This window comes from Heterodontus francisci, chromosome 8 (genome assembly GCF_036365525.1).
Source record: "Heterodontus francisci isolate sHetFra1 chromosome 8, sHetFra1.hap1, whole genome shotgun sequence".
Classification (NCBI taxonomy): domain Eukaryota; kingdom Metazoa; phylum Chordata; class Chondrichthyes; order Heterodontiformes; family Heterodontidae; genus Heterodontus; species Heterodontus francisci.
Genome location: NC_090378.1, coordinates 59,794,151 through 59,809,486, shown reverse-complemented (window position 1 = coordinate 59,809,486; position 15,336 = coordinate 59,794,151). Strand labels below are relative to the sequence as shown.

At 45.5% G+C, this 15,336-nt stretch overlaps 1 protein-coding gene across 1 annotated transcript in view; it reads right to left on the bottom strand.

The window, feature by feature from the left end:
* The window catches only part of frem1b (Fras1 related extracellular matrix 1b), a 238,326-nt gene that overhangs the window by 8,242 nt on the left and 214,748 nt on the right, over window positions 1-15,336 (bottom strand). Inside the window, exons 29-34 of the mRNA XM_068037205.1 lie at window positions 13,388-13,517; window positions 10,236-10,308; window positions 8,569-8,718; window positions 6,784-7,070; window positions 6,498-6,545; window positions 6,147-6,320 (exon numbers count right to left, since the gene is read on the bottom strand). Of these exons, the coding sequence (XP_067893306.1) occupies window positions 6,147-6,320; window positions 6,498-6,545; window positions 6,784-7,070; window positions 8,569-8,718; window positions 10,236-10,308; window positions 13,388-13,517 (862 nt within the window). The remainder of the gene's footprint in view (window positions 1-6,146; window positions 6,321-6,497; window positions 6,546-6,783; window positions 7,071-8,568; window positions 8,719-10,235; window positions 10,309-13,387; window positions 13,518-15,336) is intronic.

The following is a 15,336-nucleotide window of genomic DNA, read 5'->3' as shown; positions in this document are numbered from 1 at the left end:
CTGGAAACTGTGAGTGTTTGGACATCAAATGTGAACATAATTAGGTTCAGTTGGGATGCACTCTGGTTGTGTCGTTTGCCAACACTCACGTCCCAGCCTTACACATGGAGAATGATTACTTGTGTGAGGTACTCAGGGCTGGCAGCAACAATAGAACTGCACAGCTATTTGAGCCTTCATGGGACATGGAGGACAACTGGAAGAAAAAAGAATCAACTTTTCAGTTACTATCAATTCAAAAACACTGCCACAGAACCTGCGGCACAGTGGCGCAGTGGTTAGCACCGCAGCCTCACAGCTCCAGCGACCCGGGTTCGATTCTGGGTACTGCCTGTGCGGAGTTTGCAAGTTCTCCCTGTGTCTGCGTGGGTTTCCTCCGGGTGCTCCGGTTTCCTCCCACATGCCAAAGACTTGCAGGTTGATAGGTTAATTGGCCATTATAAATTGCCCCTAGTATAGGTAGGTGGTAGGGAAATATATAGGGACAGGTGGGGATGTGATAGGAATATGGGATTAGTGTAGGATTAGTATAAATGGGTGGTTCATGGTCGGCACAGACTCGGTGGGCCGAAGGGCCTGTTTCAGTGCTGTATCTCTAAACTAAACCTATCTCTGTGCCCATGTTGTTATTTGCCTTCCATACTCATTGGCACAAACAAAGCCACTACTTTTGAAAGCTAGGTCCACTCATTGTCTTCATAAAGATACATACAGATAAAAATAAGTCTATTGGACCCATCTATCCACAGGAACTGATGGTTCTCCCATCACAGCATTAAACTGCCTGTTCATTTATGGAAAGGCAGTACAACCTAAATGGTACTACTTTGAGGGGGTAAAAGAGTAGAAGGACCCAGCGGCACAAAAGTTTGGAGGTTGCAAGGTAAGTTGGTAAGGCAGTTAATAAAGTGTACAGGATATTTGGCTTTGCAAATAGGGACACTGAATACAAAAGCAAGGAAGTCATTCTAAAACTTTATAAAACACTGGTTTGGCCTCAGCTGGAGTATTGTGCACAATTCTGGGCACCAGACGTTCGGAAGGATGTCAAGGCCTTCAAGAAGATACAGAGGAGATTTATTAGGATAATGTCAGGATTGAGGGACTTCAGTTCTGTGGAGAGATTGGGGAAGCTGGGAATGTTCTTTTTAGAGCAGAGAAGATTAAGGGGAGATTCAGTAGAAGTATTCAAAATTATGGGGGTTTTGATAGAACAGATAAGGAGAAACTGTTTCCGTTGGCAAGTGGGTCAGTAACCAGAGGTCATAGATTTAAAATAATTGGCAAAAGACTGCGCACTGTCACTAGAACACTTGCTTCCCACCAAAGCCTTAACCGGAATCACTGATGCTAACACCGATGAAGCTTGGAAGTCACTAAGCTGAATCATCTATGAAGCAGCAGAATCATCATTTGGTAAAGGCAGAACCCACAATTAGGACTAATTTTAGACCTACTCAGCTGAGATGACATCTGTCATTGATGCAAAAAAACAAAACCTACATGATGCACAACATAAACCCAAACCCTAAACCTAAAACACCGCACAATGTGAAAGTAGCCAAGACAGCCGTGCAAAGGACAGGGAGATACTGTCCAAACAAACACTGGATCAACTTATGTAAAGAAATCCAAACTGCATGTGACAAAGAAAATCTACAAGCTACATACAAAGAGATCAAGAGGGTACTTGGCCCTGCCATCACAAAAATTGCTCCTCTAAAGTCGGCAGATGGTGAAGTACTCACCAACAGAAGTAAACAGGTGTCCTGCTGGGCTGAACACTACTGTGAGCTGTACTCCTGTGAGTTGGACATCTCCCAGTCTGCACTTGATGCCCTCCCGCAACTTCCTGTCATGGATGAGTTGGATGAAGAATCCTCATCACTGGAGTTTGAGAAAGCCATAGACTGCAGAAGAGCACCGGGCAAGGACGGAATCCCAGCCAAACTGCTTAAGCACGGAGAGTCCCACCTATTGATACACCTTTATGACCTTCTCCTTCTCTGCTGAAACGTAGGCTCTGTTTCACAGGAGATGTGTGACACCAAAATCATCACACTATACAAAAGCAAAGGTGACAGAGGAGACTGCAACAACTACAGGGGCATCTCATTTCTTAGATTCATGGGGAAGGCCTTTTCTAGGGCCATACTTAAAAGACTCCATTTACTTGCAGACCGAGTGTACCCAGAGTGCAGTGCAGTTTCCATGCCAGTAGATCTGCTGTGGACATGATCTTCTCCATACGCCAGCTACATGAGAAGTGTAGGGAATAGAGTATACCCCTTTACCTTACTTTTGTAGATCTCACTAAGGCATTCAACACCATCAGCAGAGCAAGCTCTACAAGATCTTCGGAAAAATTGACTGTTCACCGAAGCTCCTCAGTCTCAACCACTCCTTCCATGACAACATGCTGTACAATTTGAAGGCTCCACTTCTGACAGTATCAGAGTGAAGAATGGAGTGAAACAGGGTTGTGTCCTAGCCCCCACTCTGGCATCATCTTATCCATGCTCCTGACCTTTTCCTTCCCTTCAGATATGGAGTCTACTTGCATACTAGGTCAGATGACAAGTGCTACAATCTATCAAGGCTGAAGATGAAGACAAAAACACATCACATCCTTATCAGAGAACTCCTCTACGCTGATGATGCTGCGCTTGTCACTCACACGGAAACTCAGCTACAAAGATTCATGGACTGTCTCTCCTGTGCCTGTAACTTGTTCTCCTCAACAATAAGCATCAAGAAAACTGTGGTCATGGGACAAGGTGTTACATCTCTGCCTCTGATCACAATAAATAACCCCCTACTGGAAGCAGTTAGCAAATTTTGCTATCTTGGGTCCACGGTGACAGACAATCTGTCCCTTGATGCAGAGCTCGATACATGCATAAGGAAAGCAGCTACCAGCTTTGGCCGACTCGCAAAATGCACATGGGATAACACCAAGCTGACCCTTAGGACCAAGCTGATGGTTTATAAGGCCTGTGTTCTCAGCACCTTGCTGTATGGTTGTGAAACATAGGCAACTTAAGCTACCAGGAAAAGAAGCTCAATAATTTCCTTCTTTGCTGTCTGCGGAACATTATGGGTATATCCTGGCAGGACAAAATCATAAACGTGGCAGTCCTCTCAAAGGCAGAGCTCCCAAGTGTGGTGGCCCTAATCAAACAGAGGCAGCTTCAGTGGATCGAACATGTCTGCAGGATGGAAGATGGTCGTATACCCAAAGACCTTCTGTATGGTGAGGTAGCCGGGGCCATACGACCAGTGAGGCGCCCAAAGCTCCATTTCAAAGATGCTTGCAAGCGTGACATGAAGGCCCTAAATGTCAACTATCGCACCTGTGAGTCACTAGCTGGTGAAAGAGGGAAATGGCAACACTTCCTGTGGACTGGTGTGCACTACCATGATGACTAATGGCTACAGCAGCTTGGCAACAGGCACCAAGACGAAACAACAACTCACAGCGTCACTCAGCAGCTTCACATGCAGCACTTGTGGCAGAACCTATCTCTCAAGGATTGGTTTTTACAGTCATCAGCAAAGATGCACCAAGAGAAGACACCCACCTAAATGGATTGTTTGCTGCGCATCCATCATCTTTCGTAGATGGAAGGATGGCAACCCGTTTCCACACAGAGGATGATTAAAATCTGAAATGTACAACCTTGAAGGGTGGTGGCAGCAAATTCCATAGGAACTTCTGAAAGGTAATTGGAGATGGAGGGTTATGGGGGAAAAGCTGGTGTGTGGGACTAAATTTGACAGCTCTTTCAAAGAGCCAATAGAGGTATGATGAGCTGAATAGCCTCATTCTGTGCAATGAGAATCTATGATTCTATGATTTGAGACATTTGACCCCTACTCGAAAAGCCATTTTAGGCACTGATTGCTCTTTGTGTCAAGACGTGTTTCATGCAGGGTTGCACTAAGAATTCTTGGGGGGCCTGGACACCAGGAACATTCCCCCGATATCCCCCTGCACAGCCTCCCCACTCAATCCATTGAAACACAGATTTTTTTATTTATTTAGAGATACAGCACTGAAATAGGCCCTTCGGCCCACCGAGTCTGTGCCAACCAACAACCACCCATTTATACTAATCCTACAATAATCCCATATTCCCTACCTACACTAGGGGCAATTTATAATGGCCAATTTACCTATCACCTGCAAGTCTTTGGCTGTGGGAGGAAACCGGAGCACCCGGCGAAAACGCACACAGTCACAGGGAGAACTTGCAAACTCCGCACATGCAGTACCCAGAATCGAACCCGGGTTCCTGGAGCTGTGACACTGCGGTGCTAACCACTGCAGATAATAACAAAATGGCTGAAGAGTAAATATCAAATCTTGTGAACAGCTGCAGTGTCTTCTAGAAGTTCTTCCAACAGGTTCTTTTTTCTCCTTCAGTCTTCCTGCTCTGCTAACTGGCTTCTTGTAGCCCGATATAGTCCTCATTCAGAATGCGTGCACACACACACATGCCGGGATTTTATCTGGGTGACAGGGGTCTCGACCACCGGCTAAAGTGCCAGCAAGAGCCCTGAATCACCTCCTCTGGGGAAGGCCTGGCAAATCGTGCCAATTAAGCACTTAACTGGACAGCGGCAGGCCTTCCCCAGGATCAAGGACCCCAGCGATGGAAGTCCTGCCCTCTGAGAGCTGTTGGCCAATCAGAGGCTGGCAGCTCTTTAACTGAGCAGCACCATCATGGAGACAGTGGCTGTTGCCGGTACTGGACCCACTGGAGGTGAGGGATACAGGCCACAGGTAGGTCAGAGCGGGAGGACTTTTGTAGGGTGCGGGCTGTGGGGGAGGAGAGTCGGCAGCAAGGGCAGGGGGGTTGTTCTCAGTGGGCCCCACCCTTCCTGATGCCGGGTCCCTGTATCAGGATCACCAGGAGCCAGCAAGAAACCTGCACAGGGTTGCCTGGCATGCTCCCCGTGCTGCGACAGGCCCGCCTGCTGCTGGACTAATACTAACGGAGGTGGGATGAGGCCCTTAATTGGGCATTAATTGTCCACTTAAGTGCCTCAATTGGCAGCGGGACGGGAAGGCCATTCACAGGCCTTTCCCCCGCCCCCCGGGACTTAATTTGGGTGGAGGTGGGAAGGTGGCAATCCTGCCCGATTATATGCTCTCCTTGCCTCCAAAGTCGCCACGGGCTAGAGTATAAAACTCTTCCCCCACACATTTTCAGTCAGGAGTCACAAAACAGTGATCAGGACACAAACCCTGTTGGTTTTTCCCTTCATTAATCCAATAATGAATGATTGTAACTTCTCTCCTGCCTCTCTACATGCAATTAGCTAACTCAACACAGACTGGGATTCTACCTGGGAACTTCATACGCTGTGGTGCATATGCAAATGGAGTGATGGAACAGCTGATGTGAAAATTTTCAATTGTTGTTGCTAGGAAACACACTGCCAGACCTAAGCAGCCTGAAGATTTTTTGACTTTCCTCTAAACTTCACAACAAATAGTTTGGTCTATATGGTTGGAAAAAAACCTAAGGTTGTCTATATATGATGAACATAACTCTTAAATATGGAATTGGCAATGCAAGTCTGATTCAGGTATTTGCTATGACTCTTAAACTATACGCCCCTGAAAGAGTGGGCTTGTGACCCCAGCAATTCCTTCAGAATCAATCCCCAGAAAACTCTGCTGTTGACCCTGGTGAACCATCAGGAATTTTTACTTACCTGACCAGCAGTGAGCAGGTCTGTCAGAAAGTCATGGGGAACCCACAATTCGGGATTCCCACATGCCGTGGGTTCACTGCCCGGGGGGCCAGCCTGATTGACAGGCTGGGTCTCAAGTCAGGCAGGGAGCCAGTGATGAAGGCTCTACAGCAGCAGGTTAGGTCTGCGCCCGGGATTGGGATCGGGGGAAATTCTTCACTTTTTGTGAGACTGATGGGCACCGGTGCCATTAGGCCTGCCATGATGGAAATGATAGGAATCCTAGCACAACTTACTGGCTGTATGGGTGGAATGCCAGCTTCCCACATACCCCCCCAACCCCCAAACAGTAGAATTAAGAATCATTTAGGAATAGATGTGAATTCCCCTCCTCCCCCGTAACTTTAAATTGTACAAGAGTTGTAATGAGTGAAAACATCTACCTGATCCCTGTTGCTGAATGACCGAGTATTTTCAGCTACAGATGGGAAGTCTTTTTGAAGCAGGTCATGTCTCTGAATTAAATGGAATGGGAGCACAGGCCACTGCCATTCACTGGTTTGTGAGGAGATAGGAACTTTTTTTTCTTCAATTCTTATTGGCACCATCCCATGGTACTGTAAAATAGCAGAGAATGGTGATAACTTTTTTCAACATAAACTGCCTGCACGCTGTCCCCATTGTTCATTTTCATCCCTCTGTTGCATCATCGATGCAATTCTTTAAATGTTAAACTACTTTCAAAAAAAGAAATTGGTGAAAAATGCCAAATATATATGTTCAGGAAAACTTACTGTCCACACAATTGCCCCATTTTTTCTCTGAATTGATGAGGGGGGAATCTGCAAATAATTACACGTTAAATTAATCGCAGCCTTATAATCGTAGTAGCCAGAATGAATTATGTAAAGATGAAACTATGAGATTAATAATATTTTGGCAGTTTAATTTCCTATTTTTAAGATGATTAGGAGATTACTGTATTTTAATGTAAATTTCAAATAAAAGGAAACCAGTGTGAGGAACAATAAGCATTGCATTTCTAACTCATTTAATATGAAATCTTAACTCTGAACGTACCACTCTGCGGCTTCCAATAGCCTGAAGTCGTGTACTGGGAACCACTGGAGAAACATCATCTCCGATCAGTGTTCCATGGTAGTCCAAAAAATGGTCAGTTTGAGGGACATCACCCCTAGGAGGGGAAGTATAGCGATCCCAGTACAGATCAGGCTCTGTGAATAATCTTTCTTCCTGACTGAATGTTCCTTCTCTTTTATCAGTGGGTGATTTGGCAGATGCCTTTGGAAGTTCACTGACACCACTGTCCACTTCGCTTGTTCTCAAGTCAACTGGATCACATCTGCCTGCAGAGACACAATTTGAGAAATTCGACGGTGGAGACGAGACTTTATGGAGCAGATTTTTCTGTTCCTGTATATTAGGTGACTGGATTGCCTGGGTAAGCAAATACGAGACAATCAGGTGGAAAGGACTGCAGAATCTTCCTGATTTTCTGCCAATTTAAATTAATGGATGGAAAATTGGATGGGCATGCCCTCTTCTCTACCCAATTTTCCAGTAGTTTCTGACCTGGATGCTCCAATAGCCCCCAGCACTGGAACAAGGAATTCTGCCCTTAGATGTTCATAAAGGTTTCTGACAATTTCATGGAGGTCTCCTCTCCGCTGCCAATAAGCCCAGTTTGCAGCTGATGAAAGCTATTTGACAAAAAATCTGATTGACACAAGGAAAGACGAGTTCCTTTGAAGTTTCCAGAGCTCCTTGACTTAAAAGTGCATTAAAAAAATTATTTGAAAGTATAAGAGTTGAAAAAAATGATTTTGTGTTGTAAAACTGCCATATGAAATCAGAATACAAATAAACAAACAGCTGTCTGTATGTTTCATGACATAGGTGGATAAATTATGCCTCACTTTGTCATTACTTACTGTAATATATGACTTTATATATGGTTAGTATGTAAAATCTTTAATCTGCAATAGATCAGTAAAATTGTTTGAATGCAATGAGGGGAGGTTTTACTTACCTGACCAGCAGTGAGTGGGACTGTCAGAAAGTCATGGGGAACCCACAATTCGGGATTCCCACATGCTGAGTTCTCCACCCTGAAGCCAGCCTGACTGACAGGCTGGGTCTCAAGTCAGGCAGTGATGAAGGCTCTGCAGCAGCAGGTTACTTCTGCGTCCGGGACTGGGGTGGGGACTGACTGGTGGGGGTTTGATCGGGAATGAGGGGAGGAGGGGGGGGTGCAACCTGAGGAGGAGGGTTGAGCAGGAAGGGAGAAGAGGGGTTTGATCAAACTGGGGGGCGTGGGTGTCGACTGAAGGGGTTCGATCGGAAGGAGGGGATTTGATCAGGGGAAGAAGAGGGTCAATCAGGAGGTGAAGCAGCATGGGTTTGAGAGGTGGAGGGGGAGAGAAGTGGAGGCCTCATGGTGGGGGTAATCGCAGGCCTGAGGGGTGGTGGGTGGAGATTGGAGGCCTTGGGGCGGGGGGTGAATTGTCCTATAGTGGAGAGGGGTGGTATTGCAAAGTAGAGGCTGGGGTGTGATAGGAGGCTTGGGAGGATGAGGTGTTGGATGCCTCAGAGGGATGATCGGAGACCTTGGGAGGAGCAGTTGAATATCTCGGCAGGATTGCAGGTCTCGGGAATGGGGGCCGGATGCCTCAGTGGGGAGGTGATTGAAGTTTGGAGGCAGAGATGAGATCAGAGGCTGGGTGGGTGGGGGGGGGGTTGAAATGTTTTTTAGTGAGTAAGGTGCTTTATAAATGCAAATTGCTGTCATTTTATATAAATTTAACTTATTTTAGTAGCATAACCCTTGGTATTTATAACTTGTACCTCCACGCAAATCTACAATTTCCACCAAAGAGATGTCTTTCTGTCCAATGATGGCATTCATTGGTGTCTTTAGCTGCACTTCCAATTTTTCATTGTTCTCTTCAAGTCCATCATCTTTAATAAAAATATTCCACACCTTGATGGAAACACCTACATTCAAAGGTGAAATTTTAATCAGGGGTACACTTTGTACACGAGATTTCACATCTCTTAAGCATATGCAAACTGTTGCACTATTTTCACACTGCTTACAAGACAACACAAAGCATTCAATTTTTTTCTGTGTTCTGGGTGTTAACAATATCTGGAAGAGAGGTTTTGTGAAGATTTCCCTGTTGATTAAAGGTAATGGGAGACTAGAGTTGCAGGGTTGCCGGAAAAAATGAGAGTAAGCAGACCCTGCAAGTACTCAGGGAAACACTTATAAAACTGATTTGTTTTTAACCTTAAAGTTCTGGAAAGGTCACTGACCTGAAATGTTAACTCTATTTCTCTCTCCACAGATGCTGCCAGACCTGCTGAGTATTTCCAGCACTTTCTGTTTCTATTATAGTAAAGTTATGTCATTGTTGTTTTACATGAAACAAGGAACATAGGAATTGACTGCTATCGTTCTGTTTTTTCCTGTATTTTACATAAAATAAGCCAGCTTGTTGGTTTGCAGTTATGACTCATCCTGACTGAATGTTTTTCAGTCCAGCTTTAGCAAAGAGATGTGGTTAGTATGAATGATATTACAGTTGCTGTTATGCACAGCAAGTGTTCCAAGACACACTGGCCTTGAAATTGGATCATGTAGCGCTTATTTTATGGGTGATAAATGGACTCTGGAGGGGACAATATGACATACACCATGCATTCCTCCATTCTGCAACAGGAGAGCACTGTATGTCAAATGGATTGGGTGCCCTGGTTCATCCAGAACACACACCTGAAACAAGCACCAGTCCTGTTTCCTATTCGGGTCCCTTTCCCATATTGAATTATGCCTGATCATGTGCTGTTCATGTTGTGGTCAGTTTTCTCAGGCCTAGAGAAGCCAAATCAGTGGTCCTGAAAGAGATTGCTAGAATCTGCCACAAAAACATGGTTGAAAAAAAATACTTTCCTAAATGTGGAACCAGGAGCAACAGGAGATTACAAGGCTCTGGATGGATGGGGAGTGTTTGTATTGTGATGCATTGACATTACAACTACATGGGATAGGCTGGATAGGATAGGCTGGATGAAGCAGGTGGTCTTTTCCTGTCTCTCATTTCCGTATGTTCATATGCTCCTGAACTGGGGAGGAGAAATATCAGCTAGGGCTTCTAGCCCCTAATTTCTTTCCAATGTCCTCTACTGGAAAAATGCAAGTGTGATGTCAGGTGAGGTAAGGATTGGATTCAGATGGAACGATCCCCTGCACCCTCCATGATTGAATAGGCTTGCTACACTGGCTCACATATGCAGAATGGCCAATTGGGTGAGACACCAGTGTTTATGGCAGTATCTGTGGAGCCAAGTTTCTCAGGTAAGTCAATACCTTCAGGTAAGGAACGTAGAGGAAATTTTAAAAATCTGGGTACAATTTTAAGATCCTTATCTCTATGTCTCTTGCAGAACTTTTTATTGCCTTGGCAACAATCATATTTCGACAGCACTCAGTCTTATTAATGGCAACTTACCAGGATCAAACTGAATTAAGCTTGCTGAGCTATGGGTGAAGTCTCTGCCGACTGTAGCTGACAACCCCTGAACCTGCAGAAGACAAGCATTGAGTTGTTATTCAATGCATTAAGAAATTGCATAATATATAATTCACTCCTGTCTTGTAGCACTTGGTCATTGCAAAAAAATATAATTACTGTCTTTTGGGACAAAGAACAATGAAAAGAAGTATACCCTAATTCTTAATAGATTGCAGGAGTGGAGAGATTTGGGGTGTAGATATAAAGAGTTTTTAAGGTAAGAGTTCAGGTAGAAAAGGCTATACAAATGAAACTGGCATTCTGAGTTTTATGCACAGGAGTATTGAATATAAAAATAAGAGCTGGAATTTTACGCTCCCACCCCACCGCACCCCCCCCCCCCCACCCACCCCAGGAGCAGGCTGGGAGGCCGTGGGGGGCTTAAAATCAAGTGTAAAGCAGGGGTGCACCATTCCTGTTGCTTACCTGCCCTGCTGCTATTTTACCAGAGGCAGTGGAGGTGATAAATGGCCCGCCCGCCCCAGGCCGATTGAGGCCCTTAAGTGACCGAGCCACTTCGACACTTCAGCACCTGAGGAGGCTGTCCACTAATACTGGATGGCCTCCTTTTGTGGGTTGGGGAGGTGCCCTCCTGATCAGGCACCCTGTGCCCCACGGAGGGTTCCCCAGCAGCATGGGCTTCCCCTGCTAAAACTACCCCCCTGCCCTAGACTCCAATCCCCACCCGCTCACCATGGCCCAGCTGATTGCCCCAGGTGAGGCCCGAACTCCACTTACCTTTCTGAAGGGCGACATACGCCGTCTTTCTCTGGCTGGGTGCAGTCCTAGCAGTGGCCACCTCGGTGGTGCTACTGGGATTAAGGAGCTGCCAGCCCTCTTATTGGCTGGCAGCTTTTGGAGGCAGGACATTCTGCCTCAGAGGGGCAGGCAGATGGTGGGAAGAGGTGTTCCACAAGGATCAGTACTGGGACCACTGCTGTTCACAATTTACAATAACAGTTTGGTCTTTGGAATAAAAACATAATTTCTAAATTTGCAGATGACACCAAATTGGGGGAAGGGTAGTCAATATTGAGGAGGACATTAACACATTACAGGAGGACATTAATAAACTTGCAGAATGAGCATTTAATTGGCAAATGAAGTTCAACACAAATAAATGTGAGGTAGTACATTTTGGTAGGAAGAAAAGGGAGATCACTTAATTCTTGGAAGGTGCAAGACTAGGTGGGGTAGTGGAACAAAGGGATCTTGGGATACACACCAATCATTCAAAGTTGTGCCACAGGTTAGCAGGGCCATAAAAAAAGCAAATCAAGCACTAGGCTTTATTTCTAGAGGGACAGAATTGAAAAATAGGGAAGTTATGTTAAACCTGTATTGAACCTTGGTTACACCACACTTATAGTACTGTGTGCAGTTATAAAAAGGACATAGAGATGCAGAGAAGATTTACAAGGATGATGCCAGAAATGTGTAGGTACACATATCAGGAAAGGATTGACAGGCCGGGTCTCTTTTCTCTTGAAAAAGGAAGGCTGAGGTGTGACCTAATAGAGGTCTTTAAAATTATGAAAGGTTTTAATAGAGTGGATAAAGAGAGAATGTTTCCACTTGTGGGGAAGAGCAGAACCAGAGATCATCAATATAAGATAGTCACCAAGAAATCCAATAGGGAATTCAGAAGAAATTTCTTTACCCAAAGAATGGTGAGAATGTGGAACTCGCTACCATAGGGATAGGTTAAATTGAATAGTGTGGATGCATTTAAGGGGAAGCTAGACAAGCTTTGGAGAGAGAAGAGAATAGAGGGTTATGATGATAGATTTAGATAACCAAAGGTGGGAGGATGCTCCAGTGGAGCATAAACGCTAGCATGGACTCATTGGGCCGAATGGCTTGTTTCTGTGCCATATATTCTAGGTAATCCTTCCAGCCAACACAGTCACCATTCCTCCATCACTTTGGGAAGGAACCGAGTACAATATCTTTTTTGACTTGATTGCCAAGCACACAACACAGTGATATAGCTCACAACCAAGTGCATTATTGGACTTATACATGTAAAGGCTGTTTTTTCAAATGTATGCTTTCATTTTCAAACCTTGCCTGCGAAAAACGCATATCGCGAAATCACAGGCATGTTCCCCATAAATATCTGTCCAAAGGAAAATGGTGCGAAGCATGCTCACAATTTACTGAGGCAGGGTTTAATGGGTGAGAGCGTGTAGCAGCACTACGTATTTTACACTTAGTCCAGTGATGTCCTCATCATGGAAGTTACATGAACTCCTTTGGGGCCTATGCCTTTTCATTGATGCTGGCAAACCCATTGAGCTGAATTTTACTCGGGCGCTGCCAAGCCCCCGCGATATTATGCGCGGGGACTCATTTAAATAGAGGAGGCGGAGCGACCAGCCCCGATGGCGTACAGGGGGCGGCCGCCACATCCCCAGCAATGGCGTCCAGCCCCACCGCGCAGGCGCCGGTGACATTTTTAAAGGGCTTTAAGTCCTTACAATTAATTTTAATTTTTAAAGGGAAAACATTATTGATTTTTATTAAATATAAAACTAAGTGAAGGAGGCCCTTCCCCAACCTTGCACCACCATCCCTCCCACCCATGGTCATCTTATTGCCGAAATGACCATCAATTGATTTTTCAAGTGCCCGAACTTTTCCCCCCAACCTTCAATCTTTTGCCCTTCAACCCCTTCCCACCATCCCCACATCCAATAAAAATTGATTTCCCTGCTCCTCCACCCCGCCCGCCCTGAAATTTTTATTACTCCCCTCTCCCCACCAGGTTCTCGACTCGAAGGCGCGCAAAGGCCGAACAAAGGCCGTAAAATTGGTGTGGGACTGCAGTTAAGTTAATTTGAATATATTTAATGGCAATCTACAATTGGAGATGAAGAGATGAAGGGCCCGCCCCCAGGCGGTAATATGCGGTGGGCCCTTCTCAATGTCGCGGGCCGAGGCCGGCCTCTCCTTGCACATTTTTAACAGCCCCCGTGCCGCGACCCGTAGCATCGAGGGACCGGTAAAATTCAGCCCATTGATGCAGGTACGAGAAGAAGTGATTTCAAACATAGAGTAAAGGATGCAAATAACTACAGATACCATACCTTTATACTAATGTAAGAGGGATCGGCACTGTATCCTTTCCTGATAACCTTAACAGAGAGAGTTCCTATGTCTTCACAGACTTTGTAGCAGCTTGCAGACATTTCAATCCTGGACCATTTCAGTTCCATTCTACACAAAAATTCAACATTAATAAAAGGTATGTGACTGAACAGCTAAACCTTAAATGTTGCTCACAGGAGTTAAAATAACCATATATGTTCCATAAAGACATCTCAAATTTAATACTGTCACGAAAAAGCGCTTAATGTCAGTTAATGATTTTTAATTCATCGGCTGGAAATCTGAACCGAATTTTAAACAATAGAGACTAAAGGTGACTTGAGCTCACAGCTAAAGATGGCGATCCCAATGTGCATCACTGTACATTCCACATTCCAATCCATTGAGATGGAGACAGTGGCCGGAATTTTACCATTAAGAATCGGGTACCGTCGGGGTCGTGCGGAGAAAAATGGCGCGCGAAGACGTCGGGCTGGGTCCCCGGCGTCATTACGTGCTGATGCAATTTTACCAGAATGGGAAGTCGGGCGTGATCGAGTTTGCGCTCGCCGCCCGACTAACATCAATTGAAAAGTAATTAAGGTAATTCAGAATCCAATTGACAGAGATTTTACGCTACGTATCTGATTTTACGGCCGTTAATCGGGTCGTGGGGCGTGTCGGGAACCCGGCAGGTTCAAAAGGGCGGCAGGCATTGATTCATGAGGGAGTTGGAGGTAAAAATGAATTTATTGAACTTTATTAATGCTGATGGTATGTGTGTGTCCTAACAAGGGGTGTAACTTGCAGGTTGTGCAGAAGGTTTAATCTGAATGTTATGCACTGCTGATAGGGACCCATGTAATATTAGTTATTGCCTGAAGGAAGTACCTGAAGTGAGCCAGTCACAAAAACTGGAAGCTATTACCTGTGGTCAAAGTATTTGTTCTGCTGTTCAACAATGGGAATTGTTCACTCTGGAGGTGGATCATCAGATGAGGAGGACAGTGATTCAATGAGTGACAGAAGTACAAATGGTCAGAGGAATGTACAGCAAGCTGCACCAGTGCATCCTCGTGCTGTTGGAGGGAGAGTAGTTAACAGAGTTGCCCGGGAGCGACCAAATGTCAGGAGACGTACCTACCCAGTAGTAAGGGCATACCGAATGCATCTGAACTATCTGCAGCTGTCAGAACGCCAGTGCAGAAGAAGACTGCGGCTGTACCGGGAGACTGTCACATCTCTTTGTGAGATGCTGGCAGTGGATGTTGCATCAAACTGTATCGGTGGCCATCCAATGCCAGTCACTCTAAAGGTCACAGTAGCTCTTAACTTCGATGCGTCTGGCTCCTTCCAAGCCTCAGCTGCAGACTTGTGCGGCGTCTCACAATCAGCAGTGCACCATTGCATAAAGATTGTGACTGATGCATTGTTTCAACGTGCTGAACATTTCATCACGTTCAAGACGGACAACACCAGTCAGGCTGAGAGAGCCAGAGGCTTCAGCATTATATCCGGCTTCCCAATGGTACAGGGCGTGATGGACTGTACTCATGTGGCCCTTAGAGCACCAGCTGGACAGTCGGGGGCATTCATGAACTGCAAGGGATTCCATTCAATGAACGTTCAGCTCATCTGTGATGATTGGAAGCGAATCATGCAGGTGTGTGCATGTTACCCTGGTAGTTGTCATGATTCTTTCATTCTACACAACTCACAGGTGCCTGCAATTTTCAGTCCTCCACACAGAATGGAGGGATGGATACTTGGTGACATGGGTTTATCCTCTGAAGACATGGCTCATGACACCAGTGAGGAACCCAAGGGGTGAGGCGGAGGAACGATACAACGGGAGCCATGCGGCCACCAGAGTGACAATCGAGCAAACTATAGGCCTCCTAAAGATGAGATTTAGGTGTCTTGACCACTCCGGTGGATCACTGCAGTA